The sequence below is a fragment of the Osmia lignaria genome, chromosome 8 (assembly GCF_051020975.1).
Source record: "Osmia lignaria lignaria isolate PbOS001 chromosome 8, iyOsmLign1, whole genome shotgun sequence".
NCBI lineage: Eukaryota > Metazoa > Arthropoda > Insecta > Hymenoptera > Megachilidae > Osmia > Osmia lignaria.
The window spans coordinates 15,102,605-15,126,563 of NC_135039.1; the positions used below are offsets into that span (position 1 = coordinate 15,102,605).

At 36.8% G+C, this 23,959-nt stretch overlaps 1 protein-coding gene across 8 annotated transcripts in view; it reads right to left on the reverse strand.

Moving 5' to 3' along the window:
• Tsp26A (Tetraspanin 26A) overlaps positions 1-23,959 on the reverse strand; it is a 44,940-nt gene that overhangs the window by 20,143 nt on the left and 838 nt on the right. For 2 of the 8 annotated variants that reach the window (XM_034328931.2, XM_034328935.2), the window contains exon 1: positions 22,450-23,005. The exons of 1 other annotated variant lie outside the window; for it this stretch is intronic. In XM_034328931.2, coding sequence (XP_034184822.1) covers positions 22,450-22,539 — 90 coding nt within the window. In that variant the 5' untranslated portion in view covers positions 22,540-23,005. Of the gene's footprint in view, positions 1-12,019; positions 12,272-22,449; positions 23,006-23,959 lie in introns of those variants that run through there. 5 more of the 8 variants (XM_034328934.2, XM_076689642.1, XM_076689641.1 and 2 more) reach the window with 4 other exon arrangements.

Here is a 23,959-nt window from a genome sequence, read left to right on the forward strand (position 1 = left end):
TGTATCACCCGATTCAGGCTGATTTATCGATGAAATATCGGAAAAACTAGCAGCTTTTCTGCCACGAAGGCGCGCCTTGGAAAGACGTTAAATATGAGAGAAGTTCAATCGGAAAGACTTAAAAGACTGTTATTAGTCGATTCTCTATGGGAAAATTGTTCTCCGTCTATGGATATATTTCATACCACGATTACCTTGAACGACTTTATTCTCGCTGAGAAAGTTTTGATCGCGATGCATTGCAATTACAGTGGGAAATTTCTTTTAGATTTATTGCTCGATTCATAAAACGCAGTCGTTAATGGTTTATTCTCTCTTTCAGTCATTTTTATCTTCTCATGAATTATTACTAATTTCATTAACTAATAAATAATATTATTTCAATTTTCAATATATTCGTAAATAATTGAAATAATCTTTCCATGGTTTGGGCAAAATCAAGAAACAAATGCCTAAATTTCAAATAAAATAATTAATAAAGTAACATAGCAAATAACAAATACAAATTTTTTTCTTTTTTTTTCAAATAACTGTATGCTTTACAGTCAAATCAGATGATATATGATTTGAATAACCATTTTGAGATAATGTTATTCAAATAACACCCAGATTCGTGAAACATTTGTCCACGTCACTGTAGAGCGTACGGAAATGCAGAACAAATAGTCGCATGCCTGTGCAATTTTCTTTGGATCAGATCGAAACATTATACGCGATTCGTATTCCAATTCCTTCAGCTGTCCGTGTAAACGTGACCAGAAAATACAGTAAAATAATACAACAAGAATGTAATATAATTATAAAGTAAAATATAATTGTTTTCCAAGCAGTACCGACGTGAAAATCATTTCTCAAAGCAGAGAAAAATAGTTTTTATTTTTATTACTGTCACTTTGAAGTCTCCTAAAGTGACAGAACCCGTTAAACGATTAAATGAAAAGAATACATAGGTGTTCCAGGAGAGGTAGAATCAAAGGAAGGGTGACAAGCAGCGATGTCGCGTTAATTACTCGACACTGCTTCCTCGTCGCCCTGCAAGAAGATGCCCTACATCGAAGCCCGTTAATCCGCCGTCTATTGTTCTCGTCAGCATCGTCTTTCGACAATCTTACTAATCCTTGAAAGACGAGAACAACGAGACTGGATATAACACGGCGAGAAGAACTGTGCTGAAATCGTAGTTTGATTTCAACGAGGAGTTTATTAAATTTGACGCCCCCAATTTGTCGTGATAGAAGCACGAGAGGACCGAAGACACGGAGGATCTTATTGGAAAGAATAAAGTACAGTTAGACTTAGGGAAGATCGGTAAATCAAAAAGAAAGGAAGAGATGAAAGTTCATGGAAACTTTCGAAATTTCATGGTGACTCAATGTGTTCCAAAGACACAAAAATATTCCAAAGATTGAAATTTTCATGGTACAATGTGTATCAGAGAAGACCCATCTTGAAAATATTAACAATTTAACAGTATACAATGACCAAATGATAAATGAATTTTTTTTTAAATGAAACAATGGCTAAGCCGGTGGAAAGAATGAAAATATTAGAGTCCAAAGAGACAAAACCATTTGGAATAATTCAACGCGACGCATGGTCATCCTGCATCGTTTATGTAATCCTGGAAACGTGTACACGACCGATACTGCATAATGAAGCATAAGCGGCTACGATTAATGCACGTTTCTCCGGTTTCTCAATTTGCCTATGCTTCGAAATAAATATTTCAACGCGAGCAGTCTACTCAGAATTTCGAAATTACCCTACGTTTAATCAGAAAATATTTCACGCTTCGGATGTCACACCGGTGGGTTATTAAATTGCAATGAAATTTATGAGAGATGAAGCGAAGGCAGTTGATAAAATTTAAAGGAGATATTGGAAAAGGATCTTGAACGTTATATTGCTCCTCTATCTGTGCCTTTTATTCTTGGAACATCGATTCGTTAACCTTGTCCTCCTTGATATTTTATAAATATATAAGAACTTTAATTTTACATTTAAAATAATATCAAGTTTCGTGGTGCGAAGCTTTATAAGCTAGAATTATTGTTAATTAAAATTTGTATAATTGATAAATCATCAAAAAATAAAACGTACTGAAACATTCGAAAGTATTAAACAACATTAGATTTAATTATAAAGAAAAGTCTATCGCTTCTTTTTGAAGAAGAAATTTTATTTCATCCTGTTTCTGCAGTTGTTTCCGACTACATGTAAAATACTATTGTACTATGAATTCCAATTACATGCAACAGTTTCATTCCCTTGGAACACTGGATTTTAATAAACAACGGGAGTGTAAATTAACCACGGACCGGCCGTGTTTAGCAGAGAGGAAGTAACGTCTTCTAATTAGCACGACACGGCTGTTACACCCGCTCGATCTGTACAACACTCGACAACACGATGTAAATCTGTGCTGCCGCACCTAACTCTGCCACGTTTTAGCATAGCAACAACATCAAACAACTAAATGAGTTTGTCATTATACTTCTACCTATCAACTGTATATCAAACCGTCCACAAAATTTTGTATTAATCAATGTACATAAATATATACCTTTAAAATATTTTTCAATTGTTATTATTCATAATTTCAAGTAATCAATTCTTTAAACCTAAAAAGTTATTTTTACTTAATTTAATTTTAAGTTAATTTAATTCTACTCTCAGAGAAGCTGCGTCTCAATTTCCAATCTACCGTTGATTGATTCGTTTGTCGCATCGAAATTTCGTCACGAACTCCTCGAAACAGTGCTATTTTTCCTTTCCACCTGTCTCGTAAATAAATAATGAATCGTCGCGATTGCAAATATCTGTTCGGTTGTCGAACGTGATGCATTGTCGGAATTGGCATCCTGCATCCCCTGCCACTCGAAATCCGTTTCGAAACAGAGCTGAATTGCAAATAGAAATAAGGAAAAACAACGCAGCTGTTGTTTCAGTTCCTCGTTTCAAAGTAAATCTCATTCTTTGTCATATAATGGTCCTTGTTCCTTTTTGCACAGCTGTAAATTTTTCATGAAATTTCTCCCGAGTAACTGTAGACACTTGCCTTTTAAAATAATTTCCTGTACAGGGCTTTGATTTCATTTCGAAAAGCTTTCTTTTAAGGAAAGTAAAAAATTAAAATTTTTGACATTAAATTGACAATTTGAAGGCTGCTGTCTTCAATTTATTTTTATTTATTGTATATTAAGTGATTTTAATTAAAAATTGCAAATTGGAATGGAAGAAGCAAAGTCATCGTTTTTCCGAATTGAGAAAAGTTCAATTAATAGCGAAGATCCCGATTGAATTTTTCTATTTTACGAGTATCCGTTTGCGAAAAGAGAAAAGTCGCGTTTCCCAAACAGGAAAGATATAAATGAGTTTGCCCCCTTCTAAGAGTCTCGCCCATATTTTTCCATCGCTTCCTTCAGCTACCTTCCAGAGTTCGCAAATAATGAAACTATTCATGCTTTGCTAAGGAAACTTCCGTAATCCGAGTTATACAGGTGAAACATACACCGTGAAGATAAATTAAGTAAAATGAATAGAACGCGTTTATTGTTTCGCTTCTGAGATTATATTACTCGACTAATTACCATAAATAATACATGCTTCGTTAAAGAGAAGCACGTCGACAACATCCTCAGTTGAAAATAAATAAAAATATTGGACGACGGACCATGGAGAGAGCCCTAATTTTAATTTCGTTCGTTTCAAACAATTGCAAAGGAATTGGACGACGGACCATGGAGAGAGCCCTAATTTTAATTTCGTTCGTTTCAAACAATTGCAAGGAATGCAATAAACTAAAGGTGTAGTGCAAGAAGCATAGAAGCAAGGATAAAACAGAAGATTGTAATGAAGGTAGAGATGGAGGAACAGAATGCAGAGGGGTAGGTTATTTCCATTTAAAGTTAGCTTTACAAACTGGGTTGGAATAAACATAGCTGGCGGTTACAGCTATCACAGTGCAAACATATGCACCCCCGTACTTGCTCCTCTTCCCCTGTTACTACCCTCGCATGCAATTCCCTATAGGCCATAGCTTTAATACTACTACCACCAAGGGCGATAGTATTCATGCAAAAATGTGCAGTTGTACCACTTGCCTGTGAAGTTGACTAAAATAAATTTTTTAATGAAACTCGTTCACTCCCTTCGCGGTCATCGTAAGGATTTTAATTTACCACGACAGAAAATTTCATAAAATCATAAAATTTATGAAATATGCATAACAATGACACGAAAGTTGCCAGGTACGTAGTCCAATTTCGTCCAGGAATTTATGCGGGCGTGCATGCATATCCGTTCAAGATAAACTGCGAAATGGCCGATGTTTCAACGGATATCAAGGATTTATACGTCGACTTCCGTAGCTGGAATAGTTTCGAGTGTGCAACCTGTACGACACTTAACTCACGACCCCTTTCCACCCTCCGACTATGGCTCATAATAAAGCAATTTAAGGAGTTAGAGCTACCGAATCCATAACGCGACTCGCCATAGTTTCCCCGACACTCCATATTGCGAAGGGGAAATTGTACACGGCGGGGATATTAGTTTCGAGAAACGTGCACCGTAACTTTATTATTGCTAATTTTTCTTTCGAAAGAGGAGAGATGGAATGAACTTGGTAGATGAACTGAGGGCAAAGATATAGAGAATCACTCCTCAGGAGTATAATGAACCTCTACAGTAGTGAAACTAGGGGTGTGGGGGTGGGGATTAAAAACGAAAGAAAATTAAGTTTATCCTGATGCTAATAAGATATGGAAAATCATTTTTTTACTCCTCCTACATCACTGATAATACTAATTAAAACGTACTAAATAAATTAATATAAATTAAGTATTATTTTGCATCAAATTTTAAAATTGTAAAAACGTTTTGTTTTCGTAGAGATTTGCATTAATGGTGTAAAAGAGATTCATGGAATAGATCGAAGAAGAGACGTTCGAGTGGGAGACTTCCTGGTCTAACGTAAACTGTAAGCGACAAAGCAAAACTTCCGCCAATCGAGCGAACTCGTGGAAACTCCCGATACGAGGAGGGATAGAGTTTTTCTTTCGTTGTTTTTCGTTCGACTATACAGACGACGAGAAAGTTTCCCACTCGAGGAAACGAAGGCTCGTGACATTTTCGTTGCGTGGAAAATGGGAAAAAGTCGTTTGATTGCCTTCCGCAAGAATAGCATCTTCAGAAGGTAGAAGATAGAATTTTTGTACCGGTTGAAAGTTGAAAAGATGGCGACAGAAATATTCTGAGGCTGAGATTCACGGACCATTGTCTCGCACCCTGAACTCTCAAAAATATGAAACACGAAATTGAATTAAATTTCGGACTCTCTCCCTGGTCCGTCGTCCAAAGATTAAAGAAAAGTCACTTTTCTAACAACTTTTCAGTTATCGTCGAGCCGTCGCGCAGCGAGGTCGTAGGAGTGAGCGCTCTGGCTTAAGACGATTCTAGTTGCTTTTCATACTTTGTTCGCTTTGCTATTAGTTTTAGTTAATTTATAGTTTTTTCTATTCTTTATTTTTAGTGTTCGTCGCGTCAATTGGTGTTATTGTGTTTTATTTTTCTAATTCGTTTTTGTTTTAAGAGGGCAGCCTGTCCGTGGTGCGAACGCGTCGCAACCCACGGCGGGTTGATCTTTATAGTCGACCGGCGGGTACGCCGAAAGTCGGGCATAAGTTATCCATGGAAAATGTTCTGAGGCATTCTTCATCCATGACCGATCATGGCTGCGAGTCCGACACGCAATCGAACAACTCGCTCAACATTGATTCTATTTCCACGCATAACCCGTCAACTGCGGTGAGTGGCAAGCGTACGTTCGAGTCTGCCAAACAGCTTCCAATAGTTACACCACTTCCCGAAAACTTCCTGAAACCCCTCAAAAACTTATCTCCTGCACGTTCTGAGCATTCTAACCCTTCCGTTGATTCCTCAGACTCGTGCGCTTCAATTACCGCGGCTCGTGAATTTAAAAGTCGTGATAACGTTAAAGAAAGTAGCGCTCCTACCTTCCGCTCCTCTAAATTCCTATCACCTAAAACGGTCAGGTTACGCAAATCACCGCGTAATACATCTAAATATCTTAACGATAAAAAAAATTCTGATACTTTGGCCAACAACATGGAAATTGAAAATACAGTTACCGTTACGACACACAATCGTTTCGCCGTGCTCGCTGCCTTCAATAACAAAGACATGCCCTCCTCGCCTGGCAAGGCCGGCCATCCAAACAAAAACAATCCGACACGCGTCGCGACGCAAACAGCGACACGAGACGGTTTGCAACAACCTCTCCGCGCCCTTCCTCGCATAATATCCGATGAGAGTCAATTTAAGAAGCGGGTTATTATTAAACCCCCACCTCTGTACATATCTAACTTTTCATATAATATCGCCAAATTCAATCGCGAACTGACCGCTATGTACGGTAATTCCTTTAAAATCAAATACCTTGGAGGACGTATTCGGTTGCAGTTCGAATCGGTCGAAAATTTTAAAAATTTTCAGACAGTATTGAAGGAGGGCAAAGTCCCCTTTTTTACATTTACATTGAATTCCGACAAAGCACTAAGTCTAGTCCTTCGTGGCTTGCCAGACACTCCATGCGAGGAAATTATTGACGAATTAAAGGCCCAAGGCCTTAATCCAAACGGTTGCGCACCGATACGCCGCACGGACGAACAATCGACACGTCGATATGTCTCGTACCGCATTAATTTTCCTCCTGGCACAACTATTAACACCGTTAATAAAGTCGGATTCTTGTTTAATGCACGAATCTATTGGGAAAAATTCATGTCTAATAAAAATTATACACAGTGCTTTCGCTGTCAGGCCTTCGGTCACTCCGCTACGAACTGCAACCTACCTCCTAGGTGCGTCAAATGCGCGGGTTCACACCATTCCTCCGAATGCTCCAAATCCTTTAACGAAAACCCCAAGTGTTCCAATTGCGGTGAAGGGCACACTGCAAATTACTCCAAGTGTCCTGCACTCGATAAGTATCTAAATTCCAAAGTTGGTGCAGCAAAAGCGCCCCGCGGACTTGCGTTTCTTGACAAACAGGTGCTCATCCCCTCTCCTGCTACCTTACAAAACGGTGGGTCGCGCGTCGCGATAGACGAGCGCCCCTCGCACACTAATACACGGCAAACTCCAACGTACGCTGACGTCACTGGCCGCAGGGGTCCACGATCTGCGGAACCATTAGAATCCAACAACCGAGGCCCGGAACACGGCATTAACACAATGGGCGAGCTGATCGAGTCTTTAAAAACCTTGAACACCATGGTCGATCTGAATGAGATGCTTCAGATTACAAGAATACTTATTGATAAACTTCGTAACTGTCGGACAAAAGCGGAGAAATTTCAGACCTTTTGGTCTGTCATTAATTCCCTTGATTAGTCGTCTTCCCGCGTATTATACTATGGAATATCCGATCAATTCTATTGCGTCGCAATGAATTAATCTTACTTATTTCTGAGCTTCAAGCTCAAATCGTCATGATCACAGAAACTTGGCTCAAGCCCACCGACTCGTTCACCATACCGGGCTTCACTGTGATAAGACAAGACAATCTTGCTACAAATCGTTCTGGAGGCACGATTCTCCTCATTCACAAATCTCTTGACTCTGTAACTGTTGACAATCCCTTAGCCACGAAATTCCAAGCGTGCTTTGCAAAAATTTCACATCCTAAAATAACAGTTGGCGTTATTTATGTCCGTAACTCCAATTTATTAACTAACACAGACCTTGACATCCTTGAACGCCTGGGTTCTCCTTTCATCATCGGTGGCGACTGGAACGCCAAACACCCATCGTGGAATAATTTTACCACTAATCATGCCGGCAAAATTGTCTATGAATACGTCCAGCGCTCTCCTTGTAGACTGCTGCATCCACCAACGTTTACCAGATTCTCACCTCAACACAAACCATCCACGCTCGACTTTTTCATATGTAATCATTCACACGACTTTGACTGCACTGTTTCCGAACGTTTTTCCTCCGATCACTACCCAGTGATTCTCAAGTGCCTCAATTCCACTCGACCTCCTGGTCTTGAACCGGTGACCGACTGGGATCGCTATTTTATGGAGTCAGCTGAATTTAAACTGACAACCAAGTTTGACACTACACAAGACATTGACTCAACCATCGAAGAGCTCAACTCCTTCCTTCATGGCTGTCGTAACCGTGCCACCACATACTGCGATACTTCTATCGGTCGCAATGCCTTCCTCCATAACGATAATACGCTAAAAACAATGATCAACGCCCGTCGGAGATTTCGTAAATATAATCAAATATACAGACTCGATAACATCAAAAACTACATAAGAGATCTCTCTACCTCGATTAAAAAACGTATATCTCACCTTAGACGCACTGACTGGACAAACACGTTAAAATCTTTTAAAAGAACTGATCCTACATTCTGGGCCACGTTTAAGGCAGCCAACTCCCACAAAACCTCCAGGGTAATCCCTCCACTTGAGGACTCCGACAATGTTTTGGCCTGTACTGACAGAGACAAGGCGGAGATCCTTGCCCGCAATTTCAGCACTGTGCACACAACGGCAACGGCACTTTCCTCGCCACTTGAAAGCGAGGTCAATAAAATTATTGACACCTTACACCTTCTTCCAAACCACAGTGCAACCAGTTTATGGCTAACACCAGTCAATATCAAAACTGATGTAAGAATGCTCAAAAACCGCAAGGCCCCGGGCCCAGACGGCATCACAGCCCCCATGCTCAAAAAGGCCTCTGGTAGGATCATCCTACAACTTTATTACATATACAGGGCATCTGCCTCCAAGTCTTATTTCCCTAATGCTTGGAAAATAGCCAGAATGGCCCCTATTCCAAAACCGAATAAACCTCGAGAGAAACCGACTAGCTACAGACCGATCAGCCTATTATCCATACCAGGCAAAACTTTCGAAAAATGCATCTATCGCGCCTTTTTTTCCAGTCAATTCAACGTCAACAATATTTTAATACCGCAACAATTCGGGTTTAGACAGGGTCATTCTACCATACACCAAATCACCCGAGTATCACAGCAAATTACTCACGAGCTGAATGTGAAACGCTGTGCCGTTATGATTCTTCTCGACCTTGCCAAGGCCTTTGACACCGTTTGGCACCACGGCTTAATATTTAAATTGTATCGGCACAATCTTGACCCTGGACTCTTAAAACTTATCTACTCCTATCTTACCAGCAGGTCTTTTTATGTACAACTCAATGGTGCACGTTCATCTTACCACAACATCTCCGCTGGTGTCCCGCAGGGATCGATCCTAGGTCCTATTCTATTCCTAATTTATATCAACGATATCCCCATATCAAAGATATGCGAAATTGCATTATTCGCCGACGACACAGCCATTTACACCACCTCCTTTCGTTTCCTGCCTGCTGTCACAAGAATACAGGCATATTTAATCCAAATCCTAAAATTCTTTAAGGACTGGAAGCTGACCATCAATGTTGACAAGACTGAAGCCATTTATTTCTCACGCAAAAAGCACCATAACAACCATAAAAGCTTATGTTCCGTTGTCGTTGAGGGCACCCCGACACCGTGGTCCAAAAACGTCCGATACCTAGGTACCTTGCTTGACGAGCACCTTAGGTGGAACGAGGAGGCGTTAAACCGCATTGTAAAGGCAAGCAAGGTACTCCATTTCTTATATCCTCACCTCTCTAAAGACTCTGCTCTATCTGTCAAAATTAAATTAAGCATTTACAAAATGTGCATCAGACCAGTGCTCGCATATGGTGCTGTCATATGGTGGTCTCTAATACCGACAACTACCAAAAAGAAATTCCAAGTTTTCCAGAACAAGACCCTTAAAATCATCTTCAATAAACCTCGACGTTTTTCAACAAAATCACTCCATACCATGGCCTCAATCCCGACCGTACATGAATTTATCACCAATATCTCACAAAACTATAGCGTCAAGGAACACCCTAACCCGCTTGTGGAGGGAACCTCTAATTACGTTCCACACAAAATCCCATACAGGAGGATCAAAGTCCCTTTCCCGATGATGTGGCTATCGTAAGCATCACCTCATTATTTCTTTTATTTCCTTCTTCACGAATATTTTCCTTATTGTACAGGTTAAAAGTAGCGGTTGTTTTTGAAAATTTTTCCGCATAAATTCTTGTCTTTCTAAACACTACATTCCTCCGGTAACACCACCCAATCCATCCTACTCACTGCCGGTAAGCAGGCCCTCGTCTGCAGGCACGGTACTAAAAGCGGGACCGCGGCGGAATACGTTCCCCGTGCGAACGCCAACTTCACGCCAATTATAAAAAAAAAAAAAAAAAAAAATAACAACTTTTCTTTCCACAAATAGAGAAATTTATTTTAAGAGAATAATTCTTCAAAACGAAAATAATATCAACTATTTCTATGTACAATATCAAAAGGAAAACGAGTTCCAATGTTTTGTTTTAAATGTACGACCCCAAAGATTTTAATACTCTCTTGAAAAGCTACCCTGTTTTTCTCTTTTGATTCTTTTATAAGAACATAGGAAAAGCTACCTCGTTTCTAATTGTTTTATTTTCTAAAGAACAATATATTGGTGCAGCTAGTGCTGAACATAGAAGTTTCATAGAAATGAAATTTACGAGCAGAGCAGCAAGCGAAAGGGAAGGAAAGGAGAGTAGACATCGATGAAACGGAAGGCTGCAGGGAGGATAAAATAATTTCCGGAACGTCGGAACACGCGGACGAAGGATTCTGATGGAAAGAGCCGTCCAAGCGTTTCTGATCGAAATCCGGAACGAGAGAGGACAATTATTGACGCAGACTAATTTCGCAAGTCGAACAGTAAAAGTGACGAAAATAAAATATACCTAAATTTGTAATAACTTTAAGAGAACGTGTAATATAGAAATTCGAAATTACCTCCGTTCAGAATTATTTTTAAGGAATAACAATTTTAGAAATAATTTTAGAATCTGCATTCTAGAAATTAATTTCAATGTATATAAATGTTGATTTAATAAACTTAAATTCTAAATAGCAAACAGGAAGCTAATATATGTTGGTACTCTGTTTGCTTTCCCAAAGCGTTTAAATAATTGAGGAAAGGAAATTTTCACCTGGAAAGATCTTACATTATATCACAGTTCAATATTTGCCTCGTTAAATACAATAGGAAACTGAATAACGTACAAATTGAGTCAGTGCTCGGAAATTCATGGTACATACAATTACGTGTGATTGTTAAATATTCATGAACCATGAAGTAAAATAGATGTCACACAACGTCCTGGAGAAGTTTCGACTATTCGTATAATTACTGTTATGTACATAAACGTAATTTATTGGAAAAATTAAAAATTTTAAATATAGTATTAATTTCCTGAGTAATTTAATTATTTGTATTATTTATTATATATACGTGCAGTTACCACTAAAATAAGTATTTCTATAGAAATCTATTTAAAAAAAAAAATTTAAAGAAAGCACTTTCCTTCCCCCTTAAAGTGTTAATATATTCAAATTATGCAGGGAAAGAAGATTCATCCCTTTCTTTTTACTCCAAAGAGTAAAAATCTGTATTTAAGCCTCTTACTCCTTGAAAGATGGTTAATAAGCGACTGGGACAGTACCAGGTGCATAAAAAGTGGCTTCATGGGTTCGAATCGCCCTCGAGGGTTCTTGTATGAATAAGCATCTTCGTGGGAAAAAAGCACCCTCGCCCTCAGAGCGTGTGAGAATATCAAGTGTGTCCAGCAAGTTTGGGATTATGGTTGAAACACGATAGCTACGAAGGTTGGTCATTGCCAGGACTAAATTATAATTTCTGAGACCCTGGGGCTATCAGACTAAAAATTGAAATTTATTCTAAATTAAAAGTAATCTTAAAGAAAAAGGGCAATAATAATTTATGATTTTCCCTCGGGGTGTTAATTAAAATACGAAAGCTTTTAAACAAAAAAATATTAACATACTCTCAGAAACAGTTACCTGTTTCTACATGATGTAGAAGGGTAAGCAAAAAGAGGGTGCACATGAATGCATACGTGCATTCTCACTCTCTCGTGGAAACATGGTTCGTCGCTTTTGCACTGTGACGGAGTTGGAACAGGCCCAATGGGAATTTAACGAGGCTCGCTGATGTAGAAAACCGAGCCAAGAAACGGAGCATCTCGAGGTGTTAGTCACCTTATACTTTTCTTCTACCTAAAATGCTTTCATCGTCGGTGTATCTTTTGCATCCTGTGAGAGTAAAATAAAAATTTTCTGTCTATTAAAAAAGAAAATAAATGATGTATTTGCATGGCATTCATTTTTATGGATTCACCGGATTCCATATTTCTCGCGTAACGAACAGCCGACAAGTTCGTCTATACGAAAGGAATAGTAACGAGCTAAGGGAGGCCACGTGGTTGTCGCGCGAGAAAGAATGACGACCAAACGTTCTCTCGTCGGTACCAGTAAACCAGGTCGTGGAAATCCTCTTTTATGACTACGAGCGACAGAATCTCTCTCTGTTCCACGGTACTCGCGTCCGACGGCATTAAATTCACTCGGATGCTAACTTTTATGCAGTGCAAAATTGCAAATGTGTTCCGAAACTTCGAAACCTATTGTCCACTGGTGCGGACCGGGTAAATTTACAATAAAATATTTTTTATACTCCAGGACGATTTAAGTTTTTTTCGCAAACTTTGAACTTGAAAAATTTTAATTAATTTACTTGATGATTTTTCCAGAAATAAATGAAGTTTGACTACTGCATTCAAGTTCTTATTAAAATGTACTCTTCTGATGATAATAAATGAACAAATTACTATAATAAAATTATTTGACGCTTGTTAATTATGATATGTGCAAATGTCTGCTCACAGGAAGAAGAAGAGTGGATAATTCCATTACAACATGCAAGTGGGCGAGCTTTATTAGGACAAGGGTACATTTCACATAGGCTTCTACAATCTTTTTCTCGCACGAAATGGTGATTAAAGTGATTGACTTAGTCTTTTAGTAGGCGTATCTTGACGTATACACCCGTTATAAATCATCATTGTCATTGTACTGAACAGACGGACCGGTCACGAACGTCAATTAACACCTCGATTCAAATCTCTTGATTTCTCATTTTATGATACAAGTCGGCCCACGGTCGCGTGACTTCTTCGAATAGAGGAGGAAAAATTGAATCTCAATTGGAAATAATTTATCTGATTCAGCAGTTTTTCCTGAGCAAATTTTCCTATATTCATAAATGGATTCAGAAAGAATCCCTGATGGCACCATAAGACGCCAAACTGGTCAACCCTACGTCCTAGTGCCATTATAAGATGCCTCGCTTAATATACAAAATTTTGATAAAAGTATTGAAATTTCTGCACTAATTAGATGAAAAATTTAAGAACCTATAACTCAATCCTGGAAATTTTGTCGCTCGGTTTACTCCATGATACTAGGTAAGTTTCCCAGAGTGAACGTGTTAATTTGAGGGAATAAAGGAACTATAGATGGCAAATTAACGCGTACACCCGGTATATCGATATTCGTAACCGAAGCCGAATATCGATAGATTCACCGCTGCCCCAGTTGGGATGCAATTAGGCCAAGGATGAAACCTAACGGACCGAGCTAACGAAGCTTTGCAAAGTACAGGAATCTCAACTCTCTGATTTACATTTATCGCCTCAAATTAGGACAGCTTTGGGGATCTTCTGTCACGACATCTTTACCCAGTCCCACGCAATAGAGACCCACGAAGTGTCCGAACAAAGTGATTAAGTTTAGCCTGTAACACGTTAACTTCATAGTAAAAATGACTTTAATATTTCATTTGACAATTTCGATCTTTCATTTCGTGCCTTGTCTCCCTATTACAGATGGAGTTTTGAGTATTTCAGGACTAAGATTAATGTAGTTAATAAGACTATATACACTTCACACTGGGGGGAGTGGGACCACGTGCCTTAAGGAGTAGGATGGATGCACCAAATTAGGATACGTATAATCAATAACAGCAGAGCATCAGTTGGATCAAATTTACATTGGACAAGTAACTGGAGCAATAAGCCTTACCAGTTCCTGGGGGCGAGGAAGAGGACAAAACTAGCCAGGCAGGCTACCTTCCTCATTTTCATCCATTGGTAAGGACTAATTATATTTTAATTTTGCTAAGTCCTATGGTTAAAGTCAAGTTTGCATTGGCAACTCTGCTGTTGGCACAAAGAGGAAAAATAATGAACAGGAAAAGACCACACATGCATAATGGCCAAAAAGAGGGACAATAATGAATGGAGAGACATAAAAGCCTGAAAAAGAGGACACAAAGGATTTTCATTAGACCATATAGTGTAGGACAATTGAGATCCCCAACCACTCCTTATCCTGAGGGATAAATTGTAGATTAATATCATTTAAAAACGACCAAAAAGTAATTAATTTTCAAATTTAATAAAAAATTAAAATGAATTTGTGTTTTTCATCACGTCTTCAGAATTCGCGTTTCTAATTCCCCATAAACACCCGGAATGACGATTAAAATAAAATACCTCTGGAGGAAAGGAAACTTTTACACCCATAGGGCGAACCTCTGTTGACACAACAGCGGCTCTTGTGTTCAATGTACTTGAAAATTTTACCCCAACAGGAATGACTTTGCTTTCAACAGGGGAGGGGTCGTAATGAGCGTAGGGTGAAAGGTAGGAGTGATAAACGTAGAAGGGTAGAGAAATCTGCGTAAAAGGGCGAGGCTAACGTGACGTACTCGTGAACAATACGGTCGATCAAACACAATGTGTGCAACACAATGCCTTCTCGCGTACAGAAGCCAACAGCGAGCTGGTACTTTGAAACTTCTAACGAATGGCTGAACTTGAACGCGATTAAAGTGTATTTCACGCGGTAAAAATCTGTAAAGTGCACTTGAAACTGTATGGCACCGAGTATCAGTAGGGCTCTCTAGAGAAAGTGGTTATTTTATTATTAAGTTTAAAAAAATATTTTATAATTGAAAATAATCTTCAATTCTAAATTAATTTTGATATTAGAATTTTGAAAATTATCACTTTCAGTCATTTTGCTAATTCTAACAATAATGCACTAATTTATAAAAATTGCAGAAAATTAAGTTAACGTAATAAAGTAAGTAGAAAATCTTAAAATTGAGAGATCAGTAACATAAATGAAAGGAGTTGCGAGGCTAATCATACTGCAAATGATACTCCCACGTATTCAGCATGATTCATACCTTCAGAAACAGTTATAGAACTGTGTAAGGCAGTAATAGCATTATTCATCACTATTATTATTTCTGAACAATACAACTAGTATTATCATCAAATAATAAAAAATATTATTTTCTACGAAAATAATTCAATAATCCCTATTTATTCTTTATTGTTGATTTGACAGAATTATATTTTATTAAAAATTTTTCCAACGCACGTTCAACTTTACTTTGATATTTTTGTATACGTTTTGTAAGTTTGGGTCACGATTGGCCCAAACTCCTCTGTTCAACGGTAAAGAGTCCTCAAGGACCACGAAAGATTCACCGGTGGTGCAACTGCGTTCGTGAATCTCATCCAATACTCAACCGGCGACTTGGAACATCAACAATTGAGGACACGGATGCAAGAACAGCATAAGTGCACTTACCCTCCTTATGCGTCCGAGCGCATCATCCAGCCCTCCGTACCTGACCTACTTAAACGAATTGTGTAATAAAAGGTCAGTCGAATGGTAAGTCGTACAGTAACGAACAGTCAATAGTGATATTTATTAGTTTCATCATTTCTGTATCTAGAAAAAATATTTCAAGGAAATGTCTATTATACGAGGGTCAAGAATATTTTTAATACTTCCGTTCAATAAACGACTGATACGATGATAGCGGAACTAACACAAAGGGTTACTTCTAAACGTGACACGCATACGTGTGCAAAGACTATCAAATAATAACAGGTCATTCACTCTTGGTCTTTATTATACCACGGTGTGAATGATCCCCCATTATTCACTTCTGTTTTAATACATTTTAACTTTCAATATAACTTTATAGAAGCGACAAGTCGGTCCAGACATTTTTAATAAATCTTAATCAATTAATCCTCGGACGGTAATTAACCATCCACTTAAGGTGTCAAATAGAAATGTTGAAATTAAAAATCACATTTTTTAGCTACTCTTATTGTTAGTAATTCGAATTTTAATAGGTGTTACAGCAAACATTGATCTTCATTGTGACAAATAACGTGTTAATAATTAGATGAGTTCAATATGGCAGGTTGAAGCATCAAAGGATCGCGTTGAGCTAATCAGAACAAAAGGATTACTTGGTCGGAAACGCGTTTAGAATGCAGCTGCGCGAGAAGGGTACTGTAATAACGTTCTCCATAACATTTTCCGGTGGCCGGAAGATAGGGTTTCACGCACGCATACTGCACTTATTCGTCCATGTGACTCGTGACAAGGGGTCGGCGAACCCTCTTTTGTCCAGCAACTGTTGCGACAATGCTCTCTGTTCACAGAAACGGATGTATAAAAAAGGAATAAATCATTGATCTTCAAATATGATCATTGTTCGTTCAATGGTCTGATAATTTCAGGTGTAACTATGCATGATTCTTTTTTATGTTAAAATTACCGATGGCCATCAACAGTGGTTTTAAGATTTATAATTAATTTCATTATTTAATTTATTGATATTAATTTCTTCTGAAAATTAAAAAAAGAATCGTACAACAAAGAGCAAACCGAAATCCCTGAATTTATTATTAACGTTTTAATTAACGAACGTTATTCACAAAGGGGACGGCAATATTTTGTTGAAAATTTGAAATAGCAGAAAAACGAGAAGCAGAGATTAAACGGAAAAGTTGAAGTTTGAAACGTTCTTCAAAGTTCGTACTCTAAAAAATTTCCTCTCTGCTCGTAAATCCGCTCGCGGTTAGACGCTTTGCAAAGCTAAAGCAGAACGAAGCTTTATGGAAATCGCGGATTTTGTACAACCGTCTTACTAGGATGATCAAAATATACAGTTTTTTGTACCGTCCGATTTTGCATTCAATTTACCTGTAATAAGAAACACGATGAAATGAAACGATAAAAACAGAATTACGATTTAATATCAGGTTTATGCAAAAATAATGACGGTCATATTCAAGCTGGTATTATGATTTCGCGCAATGAACCTTTTTATTCGTTCTGTTTTTATCAGAAGTGTGGTTTGTACTTACTACATTCGTAGATACAATACATTTCTGACCGATATTATCAATTCATCTCGTTCTACAAATACTGTATATAAAAATATACGAATGAAACCAACAATTTAGAAAATATTCTTTTTATCGATTAATTGGAACAAGCAAATAAAATATTGTATACGTATATGAAATAACTCTCCTTTTAGTTACGATTTTATTTATAATAATTGCTGTACCATTATATAACGACTGAGTATATTTTGAGCAAAAATGATTGGAAATGGTTATTGAAATATTTCTGGGATCCTAAATAGGATAATACTTGAAGATTTATTTGACGAATTCAGCATCATTTTGACCCACTATCTATTCTACATTTTCACGATTATTGCTCTCTGTGTGTAAATGTAAGTGCACTCGTGATTAAATCAGACCTTGATGGAAATAATATTGAAACGAGAGAAATATTTATTTCAACGAATAATTATAAATTCATACAGGAAATTGTATAATTGAAATATCAATTGAAAATTTGTGATATCAAATAAATATTTTAATTAATATAAAATTGCAGTATTATTTAACACGATCCAGGAAATAGTCTGAATGTTTTGATTTTCTATTTCAAGCAGGTGCTGCTTTATCTAGGAATGCATCACACCAAACAAAAATTGAATAGTTTTTTTATACATCACACACGAGTGTTAGATGACCATTAGATCGTTACAGCACTTGTGACATCGGTTATGTAATGATTAGAAAGCGAATCGACGACACGGTTTGTTCTAATGCTCCACTCGAGAGATTCATATTTCATTTTAACCCTTTCACGACTGTTAATCCATATATGAGTATCTGGGAGATACCCACTGTGAATTAAGGACTGTTCTGTAGTATATAGGGTGTTCAAAGTAATAATTAATAATCACCATGATTTTTGATGATGAAAAATTATTATAAATAAAAGTTAACTCTAAATCTTTACATTTGATTAGAGCTACTACAGAGACATATAGTTATAATATGCTATTATAAATTTAATCTTTGCGAAATATGCAAGCTATTTCTTTGTTTAAATTTCTTTGAGGGGCATAAAACGAGTCGTTATGCTTGTTTGAAGACTTTTTGAAGATTTCATGCGGTTGTTCGTGCACTGCTAGTGGCATATTCTACGAGACCTAAATTTCCTTGAGGCTTTTTAGATAACTGCATTCCTTTTGGTACAGTTATCTCCAATTAAACTTTCCAGGATATTTGAATCTCAACTTTCTAATCAAAAGTTTAATGATATTTCACAAAAATTAATTCCTCCAGGCAATGATAAAGAATTCATACAGTGATTCACATGTTTGCAAATTTTCAGAAAAATGTAGAGACCATATTTTATACGGTATATCATTAAATCGATAAAATATTATTTTAATTAACAAATAAAATTTTCATGTGAACAAAGATGTGGGTCACTGTATTCTTATTAACTGTCAATCATGGGTGGAATTTGCGAAATAAATTCATTTAAATGACATTTTATGACGCAGAGTTTGAGATAATTTGTAAATAACGAACAATACATAATTAATATTTTAATTGACAAATAATAAATGAAAAATGTAAAAATGATAAATGACAGGAAATTATTTAAAAATAATGAATAACCTTTTATAAAAATAATTTAATCAACTTCATTTTAATTAAATAATGCTCAACTCTGGTGCCCTTTTACTTTTCCATTCAATTAATCAATAAATCAAAGAATTTAAAACCACCAATAAAATATAATCATAAAAATGTAGTAAAAATGTAACAATAAAGTCAATTATGCAGTTCGCTCCAATAACTTGATCAATCATCTTAAATATGGTTGTTAACGAATCTTGGACAGAATTAATTGCATGTTTATTCCGTCAAGATATTGAGTTTCTCCCCATGAACAAGGAATATTGATCCATTGGTCACCGTAATATACCGGGTGGGTCGAGAATTCTATCAGAAAATTTACAGGGCATATTCGATGCAAATGTACTAAAAATCTCAGTTACGCCCATCCATGGTGTCCAAAAATGCACCCCATCGTAGAGGGTAGTGAAAAGAAGTCACACCTACATGAAGTAAAATGAACCTATGCCATGGTGGCCGGTTGCACTGGTTAGAAACCGGTTTTACAGGCAACTTTTGTAATGAGATTCCTCAAACAGTGCCAGGGATCGACTGGGAGACCGAGTACGAAGAAGAACAACGGACCACGGCGAAGGAAGTGACGAGGATAAAATCCAGCCGACGTTTTCATGAAGAACAGTATCGACATCGGGTTCGTGACCACATGGTTGAATACGCAGGAATAATATCGCGTGTACATGCGTACACGTAATGCAACAGACGTAACGTGGGCCTGGTAGTAAAAGCGTGTCAACCATAGAGAGTGTACAAGGATTGCTATTGGTAACACGTGTACCTTGTCTGAAGAGTAGGAAATAGAATGTTCGTTCCACGTCTGGTCACTACCTTATCTACTTTCTCCATTATCCTTTTCCTTTAACCCTCAAATGCCGGAATCGAGCCAGAGTTCCAATCATATTTTATAAATTTTATTTTCTTTAAATATATAGAAATCTTTTATTTAAAATTTTTTTTAGTAGGATTAGATCACTACTAAAGAATAGTATCTTCTTCAAAAAAATTTATTTGAGGTCACCGCTAAGTTAAAATCTTATATTTAAAAAAAAATTTTATTTCTCAGTAACAGTCCCCAAATTTTTGTAATTTACTTTACCATATATGTCCACTTTTTCTATTTGTTTAAAAATTTCTTTCGTTAACCCATATCCTCTATAAGGAGAATGATTCATTATCGAACGTCCGTTCACCAAGGTGAAGGACATTCAACTGTTTCTGAGAAAGCAACGAGTGCAGTGTCCCCACTGTATCCTTGACGAGTCATTAAAATATCCTTCTCCAGCTTCGGAACGTTATACGTATGTATATACAAGTTTTTAACACGTTGCTTACCGGCCTTCGAACATTCTGAAGGAACAGAACGTCACACTTCGATGAATACAAAATAAGGCTGGAACACGACGTTACAACGTTTCGCGAGGTCTCGCCGCGAGCGTGTAAACATTAACACGATATACATGGATAAATAAAATAAATATCCAAATCTGAAATGATGCCACCCGACGTGACTAATAATAAATTTCATCAACGCGTAATTAGCACGAAGTGCGAAATGAAATTTTGGAATTATGCAGCTGCTTATTAACGACGGCATCCGGCAGGGAAAATTTGAAAAAGCACTCGGATTTTGCGATTCGCAACTAGCTGCAGGAAAAGTTCAGCGATTTGCATGCTTTTTAACTCGGAACGACTCGTATATGGGTATTCCCTATGTGTATCGTTATAGGGTATACAGACCGTGACGCACATGCACCAACTGCATCGTGGTTCTTGCAATTGGAACACTTCGCGACACACACGAACTGCATACAGGTCATTCGCGGTGTTCCTCACAAAAGTATACCGCTGCTGCACGGAATCATAAATTCAATCAATTGCGACCTATCCCCTCCCTCGAATACCGTCGAACAAATTACGAAAATCGATACAAAATTTTGGAAATTTAAATCTGAATTTAAATTCAAACACGTTCCCATATATGAAACTCCGATGTAGGTAAATTTGGGTCTCGATTAACCCAGTCTCTGCAGTTCAAGGGTTAAATAATTTGGTACTGAAATTCTGTTTTAATATAGATTCATGAATTGTAATCATGGAAATCGATACAAGATTTGGAGAGGATTTATATAAATAATTGAGGAATTGAAGTATTAAAGTTTCATCCTATTATTTATAAATTAATGAATGAAAATAAATTAATAAAAACATTGAAACATTGAAATTTACGATCAGATTTAATTCTGATATTACTTGATAAATTAAATAACATTCTATTCGAATTTAAATTCACGAATTAAAATTATTACAAGTTTTTCTTTAATAATTACGTAATTTAGAGGCTAAGATTTTATTCTAATATACCTAAGTTTGTGAATTATTTAGTATTCTGGAGCAGAGAATTATATTTACATAGTTAGGGAATTTAAATGCAAAGCCTGTATTTAATAATTAAAGAATTTAAATACTAAAATTTTATTCTAATAAAAGTTTGAGAATTAACCCTTGAACAGCGAAGCCTGGATTGTAATAAAGAAAATTAATTATAATAAATAAAATTCCTGCGAATTTTAATTCTGTGTTAATTTGATTTTTGGTTTGTGGTTTTTAAAATTCTAAACCTCAAATTTCAAATGTAATTTTCCACGTGAAAATGTAGAAAATTACAGCCAGCAACTCAATGAAAATTTAATTCAAATATTTTCAGAAATGTGGAAAATATTGCGTTTCAAATAGAACAGTGTATTTCGTTACACACAGATTTAATAATTTCAACAACACCGTGTGCTATAATCCTGGAATTATAAAGATTAAATTTGAAGCGAATTTTTATCTGCCCCGGTAAATAACTGGATATTAAAAAAAAAAATTATTACAAATATGGAAACGAATCCCCAGGTACGTTTTATAATAAATGTTATAAAACAATAGTTAAAGGTTAATTATCTTAACACGTTGACTGCCACCCTTAAAATAAACGTAGTAAGATACACATTCTCATTCAATTCTGTAATTTGTTTTCAATTAAATTATTTAAACACATTAAATTCACAAATAACCCGCAAGGCAGTCAACGTGTTGATACGTTAAACGTAACAAAACATTAGTTATTAGGAGTTCAAAGGCTCGCCTTTGGCGCGTAACCGCGCAATTAGGGTGTTTATATCACCTAAGTCAAATTCAAAAATCAGAACATTGGTAAACCAGTTAAACTAATTTTACGAAACATTATGATATAAATTCACTAAAACACCTAAATAACATAAAATAAATATTGAATGTCCTTGATTTTATTTCTGAAACTATGCAATAAATAATTTCCATTTTTATTATAAATCATTTATAATATATCCTTCTATAATCCTCTAAATTTTGAAGAAAATTGAAAGTGCCATTTTTGAATTATAACTAAAAATGTACCTTTTGTTTATTTTATTGTTATCTTCGTTATCTTCTGGGTTAGTATTTTGAAAATTTAACTAGATTATTTAGGGATACAAACACCTTAAATGCCGGTCAAAATTGTACAATAAGCGTGTGACCACTCACCCAAAACATGACATTAAATCCAAAGATCACATACTTGAGACAGCAGCTCACTTCACTGGTATCCCTTCTGTATTTCCGCACGGCAGGCATGGCTAACACACATTTATCTATCTCTCGTGCGAATCTCACGCATACGTGCACACAACACAGCCGCGAAAATGGCAAAACACAATATTCACAGAAAAAAAGCGAAGGATAACACCGACGCCTGACGAACTAAAGAGGATCACGAGCGCGACCACGACATATCTCCCGAAATGGAATTTTCTTTTCTTTTCACGAATTTCTCTTTCGCGAACGACGATGCGAGACGAAACGTCGATTCGGAGCCTCTGCTCTTCGAATTATTTATTCGATTCGCGTGTCCTTAGAATCGGACACTTCCGGCACCACTGACAAGCTCGGTTGATCAGCTGATCACAATAACGCACCGTACCGCAATTACAAGTACCGCCATTGTCACGTCACCGGCGCATACTACCCGTGGCTGGATCAACGAGACTGCCAGCGGGTCAGAGTCAGACTTTCCATTTGCCCTCCGACTCCCCCCACCACCGCGTGCCGCGCGCGCTTGCCCCTCCGGCGCTCGATGTCTCCCCCCACCATCGCGACTATTCCCATCACCCTTTTCCTTTGATTCCCCTCATCGATGAATCCTTGCGTTAAATGATTTATCGACAATCTTTTGTCGATGGGGTGGTCTCTTCTTTAATCCTTTTAGAGTTTAATTAGGGTGTTTATAAAATAGGTGGAAAGTATGGCATTAGCGGTTTTTATGGAATAAAGTATAAGACGTTGGGGGATGATGTTAGGATCTCAGAATTTGGAAATTTTGGTTCCTGAAACTTTAGCATTTGAACATTTTAGAATTTTGGAATTCTAGAATTTTTAAATCTTGAGATTTGGAATTCTGATCAACATAGGGCTTCGCATTATATGGAGCAAAACGTTTTTACGTCGGTTCGTTGCACAAGTTGAAGATTTCTCTCGAAGTGTCTTGTTTAAATAATTCAATTGATGTTTGTAGCGTTTTCATCGCTTTTTGTTGTCGATCTAGGCAATCTCTTTAAATTAATATCCTTGTATATGTTTTATAACTTTGTTCAAGGATTAAGAAACTCGTAATATCCTTTCTTATTATTAGCAATAAATGTGTTTAATGCCATTTCGTGTAATAAATAATTTATAATATTTTTAGTATGTTTCCTTGTGCTAATTGCAAAGCTTTGAAACTTTCAGCCTTAGTCTCGCGTTAGAATTACCAGCTATGAAAGTGAAACTATAATTCCGCTATTCACTACATAATTGTACACCTTTAATTGGCCTGAATGAGAAATAAATTCTTACTAACGTAATATCGACTTTCAGTTGCTCAACAGCTATAACCGTAAACATAAATATATTTCATATTTTCTCTTATTATTAACAAATTTCATTATATCTAAATATAATCTAATTGTAAGTATATTTTATTTAACATACTGTCAGTAAATATTCTCAAAAAATCATT